The following is a 21,450-nucleotide window of genomic DNA, read 5'->3' as shown; positions in this document are numbered from 1 at the left end:
CCCCCCCGCAATACAATACACAGAATCAATCCTCCATCTGCCTGGGCCCTCACAATGCACTCGCCACTTTGGCTGCAGGAAGAAATTAAGAACAACACAACAGCTAATAGTGGTAGGGAAAATCTCATTTGAAATGAAAAGATAAGAGTGGTGATTTGCATAAAAAAACATTTTAGAACAGCTGTAATTTGTACATCAAAATGTACATCACTTCTTTAGCTTAGCAGATAATATTGCACCTTCCTTTTACTTTGATAACAGATGGTGTCAAAGTTACAGATCTGGAGATAACTCTTATTGTGTTTGGGTTTACCTCTGCTAATATCATAAAGTTCCTACTGTAACTGAGGAAGATTACCTATTTAGAAGTGTTTAAAAAAATACTGAATGTTCAAAGGTTGCTAGCCATAAAGTTTGAACAGTTTCTAGGAAAATAAATGTGGCCTACTCTTTATTTATTCGGTAGATACGGCTAATTTTCATGATTGCATAACATTTTAACCTTGGTAAGCTCAGTTTCTCTGTGTAGATTAAAAATAAATTCTTCTCAGTATAGTACTATATGATCTTAACCTTGACTCTGGAGCGCCTGCAATATTTTACCGTAGCTTTGACATACAGAAGACCTCAAAGGGTATGAATCATCCTTTGCACTGCACCTTGGGAATATTATCATAGTCAAACTTTAGCATGACTTCATCTGATTATCTTCTGTGTGGAAAATGAACCTGAATGAAGTCAATTTAACAATTTTAGATAAGATGACTATGTTGCCTCAGACTCATTAAATGTATGGTTTTATTTGGTCAATATTAAGTTAATCAGATCCAAACACAGAGTGCAGACAAATAAAGGATGGATAATCTAATGTGTTGCTTTCTCATAGAAAGCTATCAGTGGGACTCTCTGAATAGGTTTCTCCAGCAGGCCAGGCCGAATGAATTACACTAGTCTGTTAGTATTCTGCCTCTGCCGTACAAAAGGTCAATGTCAAATGCACCTCATTTAAAAGTCAATAGCAACCATGCACATCATCTCCTGGGAATTCTGTCCGGGACCCCTCCAGACGGCATTGTGTATCATTCAGTTAGCAGAGGGCAGCCAGAGAGCTTTTTTAATCTTGACCTTCCAATAAAATATGCTCCCTATCCAGAATTACATGGTCTAAAATGGAGACATAAGCTCCCAACAAATCATGCCCAGACTAACCCATCTCAAGGGAGAGGTTCAACACTGTTGGACACAGACACAACAGGTTCACCAGCGGCTAAAGATCCTCCATATATCCACTTCTTCAGTATCTCTACATCTAAAACACACACAACATGATCATATTGTCCAGTATTAACTCGATGTGATACAATAAAAGTAATGCTGGATTAAAAAATATCACTGTATAATTATTTCTGTCTTACACTGAGCACGTAAAAGATTTAGTATGAAATATAGAAATGTACATTATATTGATTAACTATTATATTAGCAATAATCACAAAATATTACTACAAGCTAAATTAATTGCAATAACTTGGCATATGCACTCACCATGCATATTTAAATACTGTCTCAATGAGAGAATGCTGCACCGCCTCCAGACTTTCCCTCTTTTTTCAACACCTTTAGAAGAAAAAGTAGATGTTTCAAAACGACCAGCCCCATAATGTCTCACACAGACAGCAGCAACGCCACTCCAGCTATAATCCACTTGGCAGGAGGCTGCTTGGTTCTGAGGTGGAGGGTCCAGACGTAGGTGGGCCCACGCAGCTTGGTGCGGTACACCGGGCACTCGTAGGTGTTCTTGAGCTCCTGCTGCTCGGCGGGCGCAGCTCTGACATACAGCACCGGCATGGCGGGGGTCAGCTCCCTCAAAACAGCCTCTGAAATGACTCCACACTGGGTGTCCCAGCGTGCTCCTAGGAGGATACAGAACATGCTCTACTGTGAGTTTGATTGGCAAAGCTAACAGAGAAGTTTCAAATCTCAAAAACACAAGGCTGTTGCAAACATTTAAAAGTCCAACACCCTTCAAACGTAGGTGCGTAGATTCCAGGAACGTACCAATTCAACCAGCATGGGTTGTTTGAACAGAGCCTATAGAAGTGGTGGGTAGTTCTTTCTTATTTGTGTCACTGAGGAAAATGTGATCGAAACGTTTGACACGGCTTTGTACAGCACTTGGGCACTTTGCACTTTAATTTCTTATGAGCATCATGTAATAAAATATTATATATTTTTGGATACCTCAGTGAGAAGGACTTTTTTCCTCTTGTTAAAGGATAAGGCCGGTGTTTTTTAATGCTTTGCTTACCGTCAACAAATCCTATGAAAATAACAAAATCAGCAATGATTTTGTTTTGCCAACAAGTCTCGTCCATGTAGCCGGTGCCCAATGAAGCCATGTCCCAGCAGCCATAGAACTCCATTGTATTAAAAAAACTGTTAAAAACACAGCAAAGAGCCATGCCGTTGCTCATATTTCATCATCACGATGCACCGGGCCAGCCGACTTTTTCCTCAAACAACTTAATAAGCCGGCTGTAAACACTTTGCGATCTCAGGAAAGTAGTTCCGTAGCACCGAAAATAGTCCCCTGCGTAATGAAGAATTTATTCCCATTTGAATTTGATTTGATAATAACTACAATAGCTTGACATTTCGTGGTAACAGTTAGCGATTTTTAAAATTGAAACTATGTCTTTGTGAGCTGTATTTAAAGGTTTTTAGCTTACAATTGGAGCCAATGACTTCCGGGTTGACGGCTAAAAACGGTACGTGGGAAGTCAGAAAGTAACGGGAGTAGAGCAAACGCATTGTTGATTTTGTTATTTTCATAGGATTTGTTGACGGTAAGCAATGCATTAAAAAACACCAGCCTTATCCTTTAAATAGTGTGCGGATTCTCTTCATACTGGTTGAATTATTTTAATTTACTGACATATACGTATGTTGAGGAAGACTGTCAAAAATCAAAACCAATGTAACCTAATTCACTAGGATTTACTGTATCCCTGGATTTTAAGGTTTATTAAGGGGATAATTACTTCTTACCTTCCATGAAGAGTCCATGGATGTAGGCGCCCTCGCGAGGTGGATGGCCAAAGTCCTCTTTAGTCTTCTTGGTTACATCCACAGTCAGCGTCATCTTGTCCAATGGCCACTCATTCTTGCGAGCGATGCTCTGCAGCACGGCTGAAAAACTCTGCATGTAAATATTTCTGGTGCTAAAGCATCTAAATCATCTGGTTCATTGATTCTGTGAATGCCAAATGTGTCAGTAGGAACTCACCAGTGAGGAAGGACTGGGGGTTGAAGAGTCCTGAGAGCCAGACAACTGCTGGCAGAACAAGGTCCTGAGTCCAGCTGTCCAGCTCACGACAGCTACACATCAAATCACTAAACCTGCGAAATAAATAATCTTCAATTAACCAGACTGCATGTCATTGCTTGAAGGACCAATGTAGAATCTGGGTGCCCCACCTGTAGTGCCAGGATCACCCTATTCTTGGCTTTATGTCTGAAGACATTATTTTCAAATTTAAACAACTGAGCATTTCATACAAGGACCAATGCAGAATGTGATGGAGAAACTGTTTTAAATGTTCTTTTGGAACTGGGAAACATTTGGTTACATTTTTATTGTTCACTGGAACAAAATGGGCCTGTAGTTTGAGCTAAAGTTGCCAAGATTATTTTCAATCAACACGTATTCAATAATCTATATCCAGAACTGATATAAAATTGTAGATTAGACTACTGACGTGTAAAGTTCTTAATTTTAGTTCTTTGAAAACAAAAAAAGTTCATTATAGGACATAGTAGAGGCTGTACTGCATGAGAATTACTGTATAATTAGTAACCTGTAGTTACCATTGTGCGAGTGTTTTAGTGGAGGGATAAGCCAGTCTGGCCCAGGAGTCTGGAACAGAATCGTTGAACAGAGCTGACTGCAGAGTCTCCATGTTGGAAGAGATAGTGAGCTCTCCCTACAAACAGACAATTCTCGTCAGTGTTACAGGACAGTTTTCATTTGTGTTAACAGTTCATGTCACAGTAGACTACTCCTGTACCTTCAGGCCAAGGTCGAGCTCTTCTAGGGACTTTCTTATTTCCGCTAGCAGAACATTCATGCGTTCGCACTCCTGGAAGCAGACTAAGATGTAGGGGCTGCGCTCTGCCGACTTTGACATTATATCTGCCATGTTATAGTCCTCAGGAAGCTTCTCCAAGATATCATCAAGGACAGACTTCACCTGGCAGATACAGTAAACAAGATTAGGTTGACTTTGAAGTATTTGGTTCAATGTATTCCCAGCTGTTTGGAGTGGTTAATGCCTTTTTGAGAATAGTATTCAGTAATTCTTGCTATCACTCCATACCTTCTCCTCTGTGCTCTGAGACGCCCCCTCTCCCCAGGAGGAGTCCTGGGGCTGCAGGTCCAGCAGAGTCCTTAAAAGGCTGTCTGAGGTGACAGTGAGGAACTCCAGCTCGGCATTTGGATGTAGACCATAGAGAGTGGGGTTCTCAGATGGGAGATGGTCATCAATATAACTGTGGTAACCGCTATAGTCCATGAATGGAGGGGCCAGGAACCCAGGACACAGAAAGAGCTCCCCTTCAAACTATAAAATGACACATGCAAATTTGATAATACAAAAAAAACCCAACTCTCTAGCACCTTTCTTAACAAAGTTATAAACTGCTGTGATAATGAAATTTTTTTATAATGAATGTGATATTTATAAAACAATTTATTGTCCCATTCTAACAGTTTTCCTACATAAAATATCATGTATATTCTACTTTGTTGCAAGAAACGGTATTTCATATACTGCAAAAAAGTTAAATATTATCAATTTGCCCCAACACCCTCAACCAAAGAAAAAGAAAAAATCTACAAATGAAGTTCAAGCTTAGCCTATGTGTTTTAGCATCTGTATTTGGGTGGTAATCAATATGATGGACAACACAAATGTTGCTGAGCATACAGCAAAACACATTGATTGATGGCTGATTGTCTGTGGGCCAAATAGCATTCTGGGCGAAAGAGTGGCTGCATAGCTCGCTGGTAAATGTGAATTTGCAGAGGGGTAATCAGACTTCTGTGTGAGTGAAAGAGAGGAATTCCAATTGGTGCTTCTATCAAGTAAACACCCGCTGAACAGAAAAGCAAAGCACACACCAAATAATCACCTCACCGCGCCTGCAGCGGTGTGCCAGACAGCAGCTGGCAGCAGAATTTGGTACAGTGCACAAGTAGGTAACATTATCAAAGGCACTCACTTTAACTTTTCTGTCAGAGTGGAACAATCAGTGGTGATGATGAGGTAAAGTGCAATATTGCAGTTTATCTTTATATCCCAAGAGGGCACCCTTTACCTTGAGAACAATACCCAGAAACCTTGGATGATTTTGGCACTGTTTTCTTTACTACTATTATTATTTTTTTAGAACCTCGGCAAAAAAAAGAAAAAAAAAACCTCAACATACACAAACTGTGACTCTGCATCCAACTCAATGAGTAGAGTTTTTTTTAAATGTTATAATTAATGCCATCAAACAATTTAAAATGAATTTCTAGTGCAATAGTTATGCTGAAAAACAAACTGAGAGAAAAGGAATACATTTTATACATTTTGTTACCTGGCAGCATGAACTTTTACTCACCATTTTTGGATGCATGTACTCTTGCAGATAAGTTTGACACAGTCTTCTGTCCCAGTCATCAGTTATGTGTCCTCCATACATGATCTCCCCAAAAAGGTAGCACAGGTCCTCCCAAGGCACCTGGATGGAGTACAACTGACTAATTTGACTAAATCGATGGAGATATCTGAAATAAATATGTTCTCTCAAGATAACCAGGAGCATCTCCTTCTATAAAGACAAAGGCCATGCAAATTATTTCCAGGATATGTTTCAGAATAATTTCATAAACACTTTTCTTTTCAACAGTTTAAGTGCCGTTTTTCCATTGGATTCTTCAGTATCACACTATTGCCCCCCTTGAAACTTAGAGCAGTGACAGTATGATCTCTTCCTAAATAAGCTCTATTAATGATGATAGCGGTGGGGAAATAGAACAAAATTATGTTTCTTTACACACATTGATCTAATGTATAACTGAAGAGTCTTTTCCTCAGCGGGAGATTATGATCCGTGAGGGTGAAGGAGGAAGAAAAGAACCTGTGATTCATAACAAATTACAAAAGCTGGAGGTTCACAATCATTTGTACCTGTATTGTTTTGCAAATTGCTTCCTTCATCAGCTCTAATTGCAGTGATCACTTATGTAGCGTTGTGAACTGTCACACTGGCTGCATGTAATTACATTTAGGATAACGCTTCATTGCCCTCCTAATGAATTCTCTGTATACGCACATACAGGTTACTGTTTGGTTAACATAATGAAGGACATTCGTTTTTGGAGGGCAGAATACCCAGCAGACATAATTGGTTGTGACCAGAGTAATAGGAGTGCTAAGAGAAATGCATTAGGAGTTGTGAGGGGCGCAGCACCCCAAGAATGGATTTTTTGTCTTCCCGAGATAAAGCTAAATTATAGGTTGGGTGTTCATAGTCATAAGAGGAGAAATCGGAAAAAAAAAAATATAGGAACGAACATTTTTCACAAATAATAGTGGAACAAAAGATTTCGCTAAGTAATTGGAGGCACTGTAGGGTAATTCAGCACCACAACTGCCACTGGCTGCAACCACTATCACTATAATCATTATAAATTTACAAGGCTCATGGCAGTAATGATTAAAACAAAACAGATTAAAAACAGATAAAAAAAAAAACGAAATGTTGATTAATTATCCTGGATAAAAAATAATAATAATAATAATAATACAAAAAAAAACAATGGTGTTAAAAATACTTTGGTGTTGGCCTCCAAGTAGTTGTACAAGACATTGGCTGAGATGGTGAGGTCTCCAGTGTTGAAGGGGTAGTTACGGTTCCAGCCCTGGGGACCAAATTTTCGCCGCTCGGTAACACAGGCGTGAAAGAAGCAGAGGGAGAAGAACAGAGAGTTGAATTCCTGCTCCCTGGAGCACATCTCCAGAGTGTCCTGAAGAGAGAGAGGAAGAGAGAGAGAGATTATCGTGTATGCTGCATATAAAACACAAGTTTTTATAAAGGGTAAATCATTTCTACACAGATTTTTTTTTAAATCATTTTCCTTGCACCTGACTGAAGTTGTGGAGCGCTGCATGCAGACTGGCGTTCATGCCAGTGGGTGGCTCATTGGTGATTTTGATGGCATTCTCCAATATGCCTCTGGGGATAATGTGCTGCTCAGGGCTTGGTGCTGGTTCCCCGCTGATGAACACCCTGTAGTTGGGGTGACTGTTCACCCCGGTTGTCTCCAGAAGAGCATCCAGCGAGGGCAGCCAGCGAGCCACCAGGTGTACGTTCTGAAAATATCAAAAATATTATAAACTAAATAAAGCGCAGGATTTACGATTGATATGCTGATTAAAAAGAAAATACAAAAATGTGTCTACTATATTCTAAGAGGAAGTGTTGCTTTGTTCTGAAATGATCAGAAAATCTCCAGTGAGTCAAGCGGCTGCAGGCTTTTCCCTTTAAAGTAGCCATTTATGGAGCTGATTTAGCCAATCAGGGTTTTGATTGAACCAAATTGAGTTTGTTTCCCTCGCTCAGGGGGTGAGATAATTTAATTAGGTGCATTAGTGGCTGGCTGGAACAGCAGCCTGAAGACACTATTGTAACCAAGCCACCGCTGAGTATTGCTTCCTACCTGTAGAATGACCCAGTGTCCGAGCTGAGAGGCGTTCCTCAAAGCCCTCTCGGCTACCTCCTCCTGCCCCTGGCCCAGGGACACATTGTGCACAGTTCCCTGGTCGATGGAGAATCCCAGCCTCAATCCTGCACAAGAGAAGAAGTCATCAGAACATTTACTCATACCACGTGATATGTATAAATACCACCTGATGGGCACAGTACCTAGTTTCTCCACATCTTTAAGCGGGTCCACTCCAGGAGAGAGGATAAAGAACACCGGGGTTGAGGGGCCACTCTCCTCAAATGACTTCTCAAATTCCAGCCCAGCAGCCTCGACATATTTTGCTCCCATGCTCTCCTCCACAAAGTCCCTGTCAGGCAGTATTATTCACAAGGTTAGTGATATACAGTACTAATAAATGTTGGTGTAACATATTTTTCTAGGTGTGCATTGGTGATTTACTTGCCTAAGTGTATAGGTCATCCTATCAGGGCGGAGCGCCCTCAGGATGATAAGCTTCTGGAGGGAGCTCTTATTCTTCCAGTCCAGGGGAAGCCTCTCCTGCTCAGGACACTTGGATTCTACTATCTTCCTCCAGCGCTTGGGTGAGCTCTCCATGTCTCTGTCCAGCCCACTGAACTCCTCCATTGTAGAAATTGTCTACATCCAGATAACAGAAATTGTCAGACCTCCCTAACTATTGGAACAGGGTAGGTGGTGATGACCTGATAGCTAACAGCAATGAAAGCTAACTGAAAAGCTTTCACTATGTCTTTTCACCTACATTAATAGCTTCTCTTATGCCATACTGTACCTTGATGGCCCCCCAGGCTTGCGGAGAGAGGAAGGACATCGGACTAACTTTGCTTGGTTCCACAGGGAAACGCAGCAGAAAGTCAAATTCCTCAGCATCAATCAGGCCCTGTTTGAGCAGAATCTGAGGGGCAGGGACAAGAGCGATTTGCAATGACGTGATCAGAGCTTGGTATATTGTATTGATCTCTTTTCAATCATTTCCGCAATCTAATTCACAAGTGCGAGAAAACACATCAGCAAAGGGACTGGGCAACCTCATCAGCCTGAGCATCTGGCTGAATAAGTGTTTCTGAATGTGAAATAGCCATATGAAGGACAGCCTTCAGAGCCCCACAATTTCTAAGATGAAAACAGTTGGTGCAATGACAGATAATTGCATTATGCCATCAGAACCCACCCCCTGTCAGAACCAACTGGCTGAACAGCAGTCATGAAGCTAGGTGTGAGAGGTAATCAATAGCAGCGTATGGTCCTGCTGACTGCTTTTAATTGAAGTTAATGTGGGGGCAGAAAAGTACTTTGATTGATGAGGATGACAGGAGGCCCCACCTTTGAGGCGGCCCTGAGTCCCTCACCTGGAAGGCAGTATGTGACAAGAAGGTTAACTTGTCTCTCTCAAACAGGCCCTGGCTGGTGTACAGGAATACTGAATAGGTGATGGCCTCAGTTAGGGTGTGCACTCTGGCCCTCACATCCTCGTCCCACTCTGCTCGCTCCATCGCTTTGTTAAACACTGCGTTAAAGGTCTGGAACACAAGCAAAGGGAGGACAGTGTCCCAATAGTGAATATTATTGCCTTTTATCAACATAATATGTAGCCACGACCCCAAAGCCTGCACTGGATAAATAGCTCTCTCAAAATTTTTAGTATGTAAGCACAAATTTATGCTGATTTGTACAGGTAGTGCTATGCCTAAATGCATAATCAGTAAGAGATACAAAAGTTACAAATTGCACTATTTAAAAATCCAACAGAAAATTGGTCAAAGTTGACTTTAAGCATCTGTTGAAATATTGTCCATAATGGTGTGAGTTCTCTGAGAGCAGTTCAGGGGCAAAGGTTTCACCTTGAGAGAAAACTGGTACATGGGGTTAATCTTGCTGAGGTCATTGATGATGAAGAAGAGGAGTGATGCTCTCTCAGCTGCTGGGCGGTATAGTTCTCGAGCCTCGTTGATCTTTGTCTCGTTCTCTCTGGCCTCCACCACCTGTGTGTTCCAATTGCACAAAATGAGCTATTAGGCTCTCAGTCATGCTCCAAAACCCTCCCATTACACATATTCCTAACTACACATCATTTGCAGCTAATGCAATAAAATGAGGTGCTTGCTGTTGTGTGACATTCAAAAACACTTGAGCGACACTTTGAAAAAGAAAATAACATGCACTCAGCTACAGTCAGCCAACTGAAGGGACCCTGTTTGTCTAATAACCTCACCTTGTAATGAATGTGAGCGGCTGTGGTCTTGGTGCTCTCGAGTTGTTCCACCAGGGAAATATCACCCAGAAAATTACCATGGGCTGCAGAAAGGCGACTCAGCAGCTCATCTTCCAAACTCTTGAGCTCTATCTTGAAGTGGTTCTGCTGTGTGGTGAGCTCCAGCTTGGGCAGCATGCACAAAACAATTCAGACTAATGGATTTTTCTATCTGGTGAATCACTCGTCTATTACAAAATGTGTAAAATATTCCTGAAAATACACTTATTATAAATTACTGATGCTACTGTGTTTGGAGATGAAGTCTTACCTTTAGGCCCTCCAGGTCAGGCCGCTCCCAGGTCACCACCTGTCCCAGCAGCTGCTCCTCCAGGCCCACAGGAGTCACTGTGAAGTTGATGAGAGTTGTCTGGGCCTGGAGCTCAGGTGGGAAATGGGGATTGGCCAGCTTGGTGTGGAGAATGAGCTGGAAGTTACTGTTGTACTCACACTCCTTACCCCCAATACGAATGTACCTGGATTACAAGAGAACGTCAGTGTTTTTCACTTGGTGGGTGATTTCCTTCATTGTATCACTAGTTTACATTAGCCACTGGCCAATAACCACTGTATGGCTTTGTTGTTATATTTTGGGGCAGGGTCCCTTTAACTGAAAGGTCACTTACTGATGATGAAGTTAATGAATGTAAGAGGAGAACATGCTCTAGTGGTTTATGTCGTTGGATAGATGTGGATTTCCATCAATGGGGTATCAGATTAACTTTCGAAGTGAGTGACATCTTATGAGTAGCAGGAGCTATTGAGAATATGAATTACATATTTATTGATACACAGTATGCAGAAAAGATTAGGTGTGTGTGAGAGATGAGTAAAACTATTCACTATCACTCATACTTTTTTTAAAGGACAGCGCAGGTGATCTCAGAGACAGTTAAAATAAAATCCCATTTTATCTTTTGATGTGACTTTGATGATAATGATGGAGCTGATTTCAGATTCTCTAGAGCCCTTCAACTGTACCAGAGCAAACCCTCTGCATCTTGAAACAAAAAATGCTAAAACCTATTTTGTCTTTATGCATCTGAGCTCATCCACTTCACACTTCTACACATTGTCACTCTAACAGAGAAAAAAAAACAAATCTGGCTCCAAATGTTAGACAAATAATCTTGAATAAATATGAAAGATTATCACCATAGCAGCCAATATTTATCCGTTCCTGCATTTCAATTAAATTAGCACTGGCTTGACGAACCTGGTGGCTTTTCATTTTTCTCTAATTACCCCTTGGATGTCAGGCAAGGCCCCAATTTTACGGCACAGGTTCCTCATGGCCTGGGTCTGGTTCAACTCTATATCTTCACAAGCCAGAATTAATGTACTATTGATAGAACCATTACTCCACCAAATTAAAGTCCTTGCTGATGGATTGGCTTGTAGTCTTCCGTCAGCCATGAAAGGAATAATTAGTATTCATTACTTCACACTCTACAACATTCCAATTATTAATGAACTTCAGCTGTGGAGCCCTACCAGATCCATCATGGCTGCCCCAGCAGGTTGTATTAATCATCGACAGAAACAAGTGTGTGGGTCATCTACAAGGGATAAACTTATAATCAGATTTACTATGATGAATTGTTATGTGTCGACAGACAGGACTTCAGAAGAAGCTCAATGAACACGCGGCAAGATGCTCAATATTCATAGTCACACATAGATCAGAACAAGAAAGATGTAAACATTTTAAGGGGGAAGTCAAAGTACAATGTCAATATATGGTATTTTCATTTTTCTATTTATTCTACTGTTAGTACCCATTTTATGAAAATCGCTGGATGTAATATGTTGCCAGTACAGGGTAATGTCTTAGTAATTGAACAAAGATAATTACAGAACAACTACGGTAGTGGTACTGTTATGAATATATTTGGGGACTGGATTTTATTGAGCAGCAGTAGCCTAGAGGTTTGGGAAACAGACTCTGGGAAACAGACAAATGTGGATGGAGAAAATGAATGAGTAAAACGCTCTCCCCTCCCTCAACAACTACTGCCGAGGTTCCCTTGAGCAAGGCTCTTAATACCAACTGCTTCAGTGGAGCTGCTCACTGGCCAACAGTAGAAGACTGTGAATGTGTGTGGTGTGAATGTGAAGTAGGGCGCTACTAGAAAAGAGCAAGCAGTATGCTTAAAATAAAATTAAAACTTAAATCAAAATAAAAACAAATTAAAACAAATTGCTCCAATAATCCAGGCCTATGCAAAACAGTGACTTTGCATTGACATATAGCTGAAAAATACACAAATATAACTAGTTTATTCTTCTTCTTACAAATTAAATGATGTCATGTTAACATCTCAACTGTAACCCAGTAGGTCCCAATCCTGTTCAATAGGAAAATATTAGACTAACATTATCCATGTAAAAACCTGATCATATTTCTTTACTGTATGGCTCTTTTGTGAAAGCACCCAACTGTCTTCATTTGTGTTAGATTGCAGACATAGATCGCATGATTATTATTTAATGACAGTAATTTGGTTTGACTGATTTTGGTTTAACACCCTTTTTTGATAGACCTAGTGTGCTTTTATTAGCCATATTAATGACATTACATGCTGCCTGGAATCTGGAGTGTGCATTCACCACCAATATATCGGCTTTGTTTCCAGCACACTTTTGCAAACAGAAAAAAATATTTCTGGACAACAATGATCCCATAAAACGGGTATACATTTAATTTGGTTCGATCCACTTTTTATTGATATACTGTATGTGCAAAAAGTATGATTTTCAGATTATTGAGAGGAAAATACTAAAGTACTAAAAAGTATGAATGTTATAACAAAGTCAAAACTCCTTTTACGTTTTTGTGTGTATGAAAAGTGCAGAATTTGAAAAAGCTCCAAGGAGAGGATTGCTTAGTTTACTGAATATATGATATCAATATGTATAATGTAATAATCCCTGTCATTAGGAAGAGTTTAACACAAAAATCTTATCTTTAGAGCCATTCTTATATACATTCTAACACTGGTCGCATAACTGGTAGGTAGAAGACTTATATACTTATCCAAAGCTTAATCACACTAAATAGGTACTTCCCGTATTTTTGTATATGTAAATTCAATCCAAAGGATGAAAAGTAAAGCACATGCCCATATATGGCCTGGCTATGTGCAAACTAGCAAGAATGTGATTTGGGATAATCCAGATGCAGCCAGTTATCATAGTCAGTGTTAAGCAGATACATTAATGTTTAACCATTGATTATTCTGTTTCCAAATAAATGAATGCAGACAAATGCCTACAAATCACCTACACGTATAATGACCTCTGCAGAAGATTTAGCTTGAATTGAGTGTGCCATAATGATGGAAGACCATTGAGTTTAGTGTGTGTTATGTGCCAGCTCCTTGTGGGAGACAGGAAAAGTCCTTATACATAACAGTGGCAGCCCACAATTCAGGGCTTACACTGAGGCTCAGCTGTTCAATATTCATCACACATAAAGAATATGAGCACACAAATATACATCTATCACCAGTCTTGAGGGGCGGATCAATATGTTGGCCTCAGGGATTCAGAACACGCACTGCAAATTCATCTATAATCTAAAGAGAGGGCAATAATAATGCATTCAGTCATGTCTTGCTGGTGTTTCAACACTCAGTGAGATTCAACCATCTGGCAAATCCGCTCCCATTGTCTCACACCACAGACACATTTGGACAAGTTGTGGGCTTATCGACTTGTGTATCAACAGGGATATAAAAACCATGCATTGATTTAAAAATTTTTCTTGGTGTGCAATAGCCCCATGCTAAATAGCTTTTACACAACAGAGTATTCACTAGAGCTGAGGTTTGGCCTTCAAGCATATTGGTTTGATGTTTCATCCTTGAATTTTTGATTCTTGATCTCTCCAAGTAGGACAATATAAAGTGTGATGTTGCTGCTTCAGTACTGACCTTCCTCTTTTGATAGTGTTTCTGCCCAGTAGAGGCTCCAGGACTGGATCAACCTTCTCCGCTAGATTCTCCATCAGAACTGTTTCACCACAGGCTAGGGCTTGTTCAATCACATCTAGGTACCTACTCGATAATAAAGGAATTCAGTGAAAAAAAGACGTGGTTTGACATTCTCATTTTTATGCCATGCTAATTAAAAGAGGTGGCTGTGATTGCAAACAGAAGATAGCCCCTTCTCACCCTTTCTGTCCAAGCTGCACCACCTTCAGCTCTGACCCCCACCGGTTTCGGATCCACTTGATGCCCTGCTGCTGCGGGTCGATGATGAGTGGCCAACGCTCACTGGTGGTCAGGATGGCAGCGTTCTCGGTGGACATCCTATCGTTTGGCAGGCCCTGGTTATGCCAGGCAGCCACGGTGGCATCATCTGTAAGCATGAGGATCGGGTCCAGGCCGTCTGTCAGGGGTATGGAGACCTGGAACAGAAACCAAGAAATGATGTCACTCTGGTCAGCGCTCTAAAACACACAGATCCTAGAGTGAATGTTTGTAGAGAGAGAGGGGTTACACCCTCTAACCATCTAGATATAAACATGAAGTCTGTTACAAAACTGACTTTACCTTTTGAGACTGAAGGAAAGGGATCCATGTGTTGCTGAGCAGCTCCATGCGGTATTGCCTGGTGAAGTAACCCATGTAGGAGACGAATGCTGAAGTGAGGAGGACATCGCCACACAGGGTCTTCTGTTGCTCCTCATACTGAACCACTGCCTGAGACCAGCGCTCCTTCTCCGACTGCAGGACACACAAAGATTAAAAATGTTAATGCATTCCAGTATCTGTGATAGTGACAAGACATGGGAGTAAATAAACTAAATTAAAAAGTAGAAAGCTTCCAGCCCACCTCAAGAGAGTCCAAGCCAAAGAACTAAACATGAATCTACTGTACGTGGAAATGAGTGACTTTCCACTCCATTTATTGTGCAAACTAAGAAGATGTAAGCAGTAAAGTATAAAACTGCCATTCCCTTAAAATGGCTTTGAAAGTTTGGCTGTAGATTCACTCAGCATCAATTTAGCATTCATTTAAACCTTCAATACTATGACTGTGACAGCCCTACAACAATAAATCATGCATGGCATTTTCTTACAAGGGGCTGTGGATCTAGAATATGTCACATAATAAATTCTCAGACAGTTAAAAATCACTATAATTTTACTCTAATGCATTATGGATTGCCTGTAATATCACTCAGTCTGGGGTGAGACATTGTTAATTTCCAACAGCTGTTGAGGCTTTGAGGTAAGTTAATGATTAAATATAGACGGCCTGATTTATTAGTCTGAACACTATTGCTTCCAGGTCAATGCCATAAAGACAAAACATTTATCTTGATATGCTTAAAAGCCAAGCTGTTCCATGCAAACCACATTTATTTTCTGGAATAAGAAAGTCGAACTTACAAAATGGCCACTGAAATGGACATCTTTTATTTCATATTAGCAACCATAAACATAATAGATACTCTAGCCTGATAAGGGCCTGAACCTGAAAGCAAGAGAATGCTGCCTAATTTTTAGGCAAAACTAATATGTAATATCCCACATCACTTTTGCAATTTTTCAATTTGAGGAAAATAATGATAGAGATAGGACTGTTAAAACACTTAGGACAAACTACAGATTGTGCAAGTTCATGAGACACACACACACACACACACACACACACACACAAACCAGTCTGTTGCACAGACTGAGTGCACTGTTAGTGTAGCCTTCTCGCCATCTCTCTTCCCTTCTCCACTTGGAAACCATTCAGCCAGCCCGTTGCCCAGTTCAGCCATGCGTTTTCTGTGGTCCAGCCCTCTCTACCTGTCTCGCAAGTCCCCAATATGCTGCTGAGCCAGACTGTAAAATCTCCCTTTGCCTGAGCTACTCACATAACTGCCAGACTATTTTGCCAGGACATAACAACTTCTAGTCCAGATTACTGATGCAATTCGATTACTAGCACCTCTCCATGCATGCCTCCGGCAAAATGACAGTTTGCCCTGCGCCAGGTCAGCCCCAGTGGCACCACCAACCCTTCTCTCTCCCTCTTTCTCTGTTTACCTCCAAGCCCTTGACCAGTCGGTTGGCCAGCTCTATGGTCTGGTTGGTGCGGGTCACCTCCTCCTGACAACTGATCTTCTCAGCTGTAGCTCTTTCAAACTGAACTGTGAGATGCTGGAGGCTTGCATCCAGGTCCTGGAGAAACAAACCAAAGGAAACAATGCAGAGTAAAGAAGCCATTCTGGAAATTTGGGTCATAGACCAAGTGACTTAATTAAGTATAATAATAACATTCAACTTACCATCAATTTCTTTTGAACTGCCAACAGTTTGGCTGTTGCTGTTTCCAGTTCTGCATTAGCTTGCGATAATGCTTGCCTCTTAGGAGTGACCTCACAGTAAACCTAGCAAACAAGGAGATAAAATGATCAAAAATGACAATCAATGCTTCATGAAGTGAATTATTTTATTATATATACAATTTATAATAATTACAACTTGTTTGAGTCTGTGATAGCTTTCAAACTGACCTCATAGTATCTGACGATGTTAATGGTCCAGGCACAAAGTCCAGCTGCGGCTGTAGACTTGGTTCTAACTAGATCAGGGTGGAACTCTGGGTTTCTCAGAAACTCCTGTTTCACCACACTCAGACAGGAGTCAGGGATGTTCTCCTTGTCATATGACACCAGGGCCTGCAGGAAGTCATCCACCTGACAGAGGGAAATGCAGATATTAGTGTCTAAAATCAGGTGCTTTTATCAAGAATTTGCCCATTAATAGAATCTGATGACAACAGCAACATGGAACATATTAGAAATCAAAGCAATGTTCTGCCGTTTTTACTTTATTAGATCTCTCTAATAAAGAAAAGTGAAAAATCTCTTTTTTGAGTGACCCCAAACAAGATCTAAACACTATGTTATTAAATTAAATTAATGCACTGAATTGGTACTCAGTATAGGATAATACTTAAAGTTTAGTTCTTGGCATTGGCATTGGTAAGTGATATCAGTTCATCCCTCGCAGACACTGTAAAGTAATATTGACTTGCATGCATTGCACAAAGCTTGATAGCTTTACACTTACTGCACGTTGGATGAGAGCAATTGAATATACATGTAAAAATATAAATAGAAAATCCTGCATATAAGTATTTCAAATGGATGGTTGAAGTTTTTGCATTTGATTAATCATAAACAAGGAGTAATCTCAGTCCATCCAAATGCACTTACACCAGTGTTGATGGTTATTGAGAAAATATTTAGTGGCAATGCTAATGCAGTTCAATGGTTCAACACACATCTTTGAAAAATCACATACGATGATAAGAAGAAGATAAGATTTTTCTGATTGAATGCCACTAGCCTAAAAATGCTAAAAATGTCTGCTTCTCAACAACTAATTAAAAAAAAAAAAAAAAAATGGTAAAATACTTTTGGGATGGATTGAATGAACTCCCATTTCACAATAAATTGGATAGGCTTCTTAAAAAAACGAAACTGTCCCTTTAAGGCACAGAGTAGGATAACAGTGGCTAGAGGTTCAGGAATGGCAGACACACAGTTGCTCCCCTCGTAAGTGAGCATATTCATGGAGCCATCCAGCTGTAATGTGAGCATGGGAGAGACGCTGGGCAGGGCCAGGGTCAAGGCCCACACACAAATTAGATTGGCATTAATCAGGCAGATGTGATTGACATGATGACAGCTTAACCTTGCCCATGAAGGCCCGCGCCGCCTTCCAGCTCCGCTCCTTGGGCACTCGGCCACGGGGAGCTAGCAGAACCATCACAGCTGCTGCCACATTGATCACTGCTGCTGGAGGGTTGGGAAAGGTCTTCAGCTCAGTCAGATTCACCTGAATAGAAGAATCATAAACATTACAAAATATAAGCCTTTTTTGTCCACCTCCATCTGACAGGACTTGAAAATGATAAGGTCTGGAACGATTGCAAATTTGATGGGATATTGCACAGCTTGACAAGATGAAGCACCTTGTTGAGGGTGTCCAGCGCTGCTGTGGCAGCTGCCAGTGATGGCTCTGCCTTGGCTAGGTCTTTCTCACAGTCCTTCTGTTTCACTGAGACTTCTGCCTGGATGACAGCAACCTGCACAAAAACAACAATCATAGTGAATTACATGGCAAAATGTGCTATATGAGCACTACTGTACTAGATCCACTAGATCTCTAACCACCACTGTGTGTGATAGAAACCTTTTGAGCCTCTACGTCTGCAGCCTCTCTCTTGTGGCTGACCCTCTCAGTCTGGAGTCCAATCTTTGTTATTAGAGCTTCAGTGTTTTGGTTTTTAAGGGTCAGCTCAGCTTCTTGGGATGCCAGTTTGGCTTTTAGATCCTCAACCTAAAACAGAGAAAAAACATGATGACACATACTTCACATAATTCAAATATATATCTATGTGCATCATGATATGAAGCCACTTAAAATGATGAAACAGGAGAAGAAACATAATGAAAATGTTAAATTGTCGGTCCTCAGTGGCAAAAAAATAAAATTATGATTTACACATTTCAGCATTTATTCAATACACAATTCTGGGACTAAAACCACTGCTAACCTCCCTCAACCTTGTACATGAAACCCCAATATTAACCACCTACAGTATATAATGGAGACGTTTACCTGAGTGGCAGTGGTTTGAAGCTTCTGAAGGCCGCTGTCAAGCCGGTTCATCTTGTGCTGGAGCTGAGCCCGGCTCTTCCCCAGAAGGTTCCTGTACAGGGTGATTTGCTGGAGAAAGCTCTTGGGGGTGGTGTAATTGTACCTCTTCTCATTGCGCTGGTATTTTTCACTTGCCTGGTTGACACTGGTGTGAACGTAGGCCATGAAAAGACTGATGGATTCCTGGACGGCAGGCTGTAAAAATAAGCAGAGAAGGGGGGGAGAGGGGTGAACAGGGCGAACTGGATTGAGTAGAGTTTAACATCCCCAAGCTGATGGGGGCTGAAATATTATCTTCATAAATTTTGAATTCATCTACAAGTTTTGCCATCTTACTTGGCTGGCCCTGACTTACTCAATCTGAAATTTAGGTGCAGCTAGCAGGAATGATTAGGCTTTGAAACCACTGTGAAAATAATGTGTTTAGGCCACTGATGTGCAGCTTGTAAAGCATGCACACTGTTTACATTATCCCTCATGTCCTCCAACTTTCTCCACACTGTGTATAGAGGCTGTTGTACCATATTCCGGCTAGGTATTTATCATATGGTGCTCAATGACACAGAGCCTCCATTAATCATACTGTTAGCGATCAATTAATGCAAAAACAAATGAGCAGAGAATACAAGGATCAAACCTGACCATAACTCACAAAAAGCCATTGTTAATGATCAAGGAGCCAGTAGGAAAAAATCATTATTAATTAAGATCTGACATAATGCTTTTTGACAAAGCATGTTATGTTCAGTTGAGACGCGAGAGAAGTTCTCATTGATTGGTCTTGTGTATCAGCTATTAGTGGGTTGTGCATTTCTAACTTAAAACAAATGACCATTTCATTTCTTGTTTCCCTGCCTCTTTAAGAAGATAAACAATCAGAGATTGGTGTACCATATCGATGTCTTTAGATACAATGCCTCACAAATTGTGATCATATGTTTCAACTTCTCACATAGGATGCATTTCCAATTGGTATGTGTTATTCATGCGCACATGGCATGTTTTATTTTACTACTATGAGTCCCACCCCTACTCCTACTATTACTCTTATTACTACTACTATTACTACTTTATTACTACTCCTCCTGCTCTGCTACTACTCTACTACTGCTGCTGTTACTACCATTACTCGACTCCTCCTCTTCCTCCTACTTCTACTACAGTTAGTTCTGCTGTTGCTGCTACTGCTACTGCTCAAGCACTACTACACACACACACACACACACACACACACACACACACATGATTACACACACGGAAAGTAATAGTCTGGCCCATGTTCACATATGTGATGACACTTCCTGGTTGTGACAGCTGTGCCTCCTGAGAGGGTCGTTATGTGCTTATTAATCACTCTTCTCTCATTAACATAAATGATCCTGGGTTGTGATCGTTCCACTGCCATGAGGGAAAACAATGATATGCCTGCACTCACTGGAGTCTCCAGGCATGTGTTCAGCGATTTGTCAGCACCTCAGTAGAGAACTAATGATGAGGGATCTATGGAGAAGTTAATCCAGCTGCACTGTAGTAATTAGAAGGTGTTCATTAAAAGTCTAACCGAGTCTGGAAAAGTCTCATTATAGAGCACATGGCAAATATAGGGAAGATATGTCAAACCCATGGATACATCCCTGACAGCTAGTATTCTTACTTACAGTATTATTATTAGCACATCTGCTGTGCAGGATTTGACTGGATCAGGACGGGGGAGAAAGTGAGATGAAGAGAAGTACTTGGTTTCAAAGGCCTCACCTCAATGCCTTCAATCTCTTGGATGAACCTGTAGCTAACAGACTGCAGGGCCTCTGAGGTCCAAGCATGGAACCAGTTGATAGTGGTGCAGTGGACCAGGGCCGGGAATCGACGGGCCCTAACACGGAGGGCACTGCCCACAGGAGACAAACACAGCACCACCTACAGAGAAGGAAGCAGGAAGAGGATGAGTCACACACTTACACAAGCTTCTGCATACACACACATGCATACAAAATATGCAAATATGTGCATGCATGCCCATACACAAACACAGGCATGAGAAGATGTACAGCCAAGGGCACATAAGCAAATCCAAGTATACTGCACAGGCTGTAGATATGGCAGATGCATCCAAAAGGGAAACCCATCCTCCAATCAAAGAGAGGGAAACTGGCAGCCTTCTCTCCCCCCACTTTCATCTCCCTGGCATGCGGACAGGCAGCCACATTCCCAGTTGGCTGGAGCAGACGGTGACGCTACCAGAGGCCCTGGCGCAAAGATTAGCTGGACCGCATACATGTGCACTGGGACAAGAATTTCCTTCCTTTTAACCCCCCTGTTTGTCTGGGTCTGTTCATTCAGCTTGTCAAAGATATTTCATAACAGCTGTGTCTTTGGTTTTACAGTTTAAAGATGCTATTTGTAGGCTTTTCTCATCAATATATGAGAAAATATATGTGAAAATCAGTTGTGATGACACATTCCAATGCTAGCAAAAAAGTGTTTTTTAGCGTAACAAATGGTAGCCACAATGATCTGGCTTGTGTTTTCATTAGGTCCAATTTGTGAGTTCTCCAGCTCAATTACCCATGGTATATGAATTATATATTTCTGGTAGGCTAGTAAGTAACCTATCAAAAGCAGCAGGGTGGAGAAATAATGAGATATGTTGATAGAAAGCAGCTCTCCTGGTTATCATCACAAAATAGTGATGACACTTCATTGAACACAGTCTATCAAGTGAAAAAATGCATAGG

The 21,450-nt window shown here is 41.0% G+C and overlaps 1 protein-coding gene across 1 annotated transcript in view; it reads right to left on the bottom strand.

Annotated features, from left to right (window-relative positions):
- Nucleotides 1-1,665: 1,665 nt before the first annotated feature.
- The window catches only part of LOC139922853 (dynein axonemal heavy chain 11), a 42,559-nt gene continuing 22,774 nt past the window's right edge, over nt 1,666-21,450 (bottom strand). Inside the window, exons 55-82 of the mRNA XM_078286964.1 lie at nt 20,471-20,632; nt 18,677-18,910; nt 18,248-18,394; nt 18,027-18,140; nt 17,747-17,890; nt 16,561-16,743; nt 16,333-16,434; nt 16,091-16,225; nt 14,600-14,773; nt 14,219-14,454; nt 13,979-14,101; nt 10,315-10,519; nt 10,005-10,169; nt 9,634-9,774; nt 9,142-9,312; nt 8,565-8,687; nt 8,217-8,410; nt 7,972-8,120; nt 7,766-7,893; nt 7,191-7,418; nt 6,881-7,072; nt 5,665-5,784; nt 4,377-4,619; nt 4,068-4,250; nt 3,868-3,983; nt 3,287-3,399; nt 3,049-3,189; nt 1,666-1,913 (exon numbers count right to left, since the gene is read on the bottom strand). Coding sequence (XP_078143090.1) covers nt 1,666-1,913; nt 3,049-3,189; nt 3,287-3,399; nt 3,868-3,983; nt 4,068-4,250; nt 4,377-4,619; nt 5,665-5,784; nt 6,881-7,072; nt 7,191-7,418; nt 7,766-7,893; nt 7,972-8,120; nt 8,217-8,410; nt 8,565-8,687; nt 9,142-9,312; nt 9,634-9,774; nt 10,005-10,169; nt 10,315-10,519; nt 13,979-14,101; nt 14,219-14,454; nt 14,600-14,773; nt 16,091-16,225; nt 16,333-16,434; nt 16,561-16,743; nt 17,747-17,890; nt 18,027-18,140; nt 18,248-18,394; nt 18,677-18,910; nt 20,471-20,632 — 4,614 coding nt within the window. The remainder of the gene's footprint in view (nt 1,914-3,048; nt 3,190-3,286; nt 3,400-3,867; nt 3,984-4,067; nt 4,251-4,376; nt 4,620-5,664; nt 5,785-6,880; nt 7,073-7,190; nt 7,419-7,765; nt 7,894-7,971; nt 8,121-8,216; nt 8,411-8,564; nt 8,688-9,141; nt 9,313-9,633; nt 9,775-10,004; nt 10,170-10,314; nt 10,520-13,978; nt 14,102-14,218; nt 14,455-14,599; nt 14,774-16,090; nt 16,226-16,332; nt 16,435-16,560; nt 16,744-17,746; nt 17,891-18,026; nt 18,141-18,247; nt 18,395-18,676; nt 18,911-20,470; nt 20,633-21,450) is intronic.

The sequence above is a fragment of the Centroberyx gerrardi genome, chromosome 12 (genome assembly GCF_048128805.1).
Source record: "Centroberyx gerrardi isolate f3 chromosome 12, fCenGer3.hap1.cur.20231027, whole genome shotgun sequence".
NCBI lineage: Eukaryota > Metazoa > Chordata > Actinopteri > Beryciformes > Berycidae > Centroberyx > Centroberyx gerrardi.
Note: the sequence above shows the minus strand (reverse complement) of the source record. Positions and strands in the feature narration are given on the sequence as shown.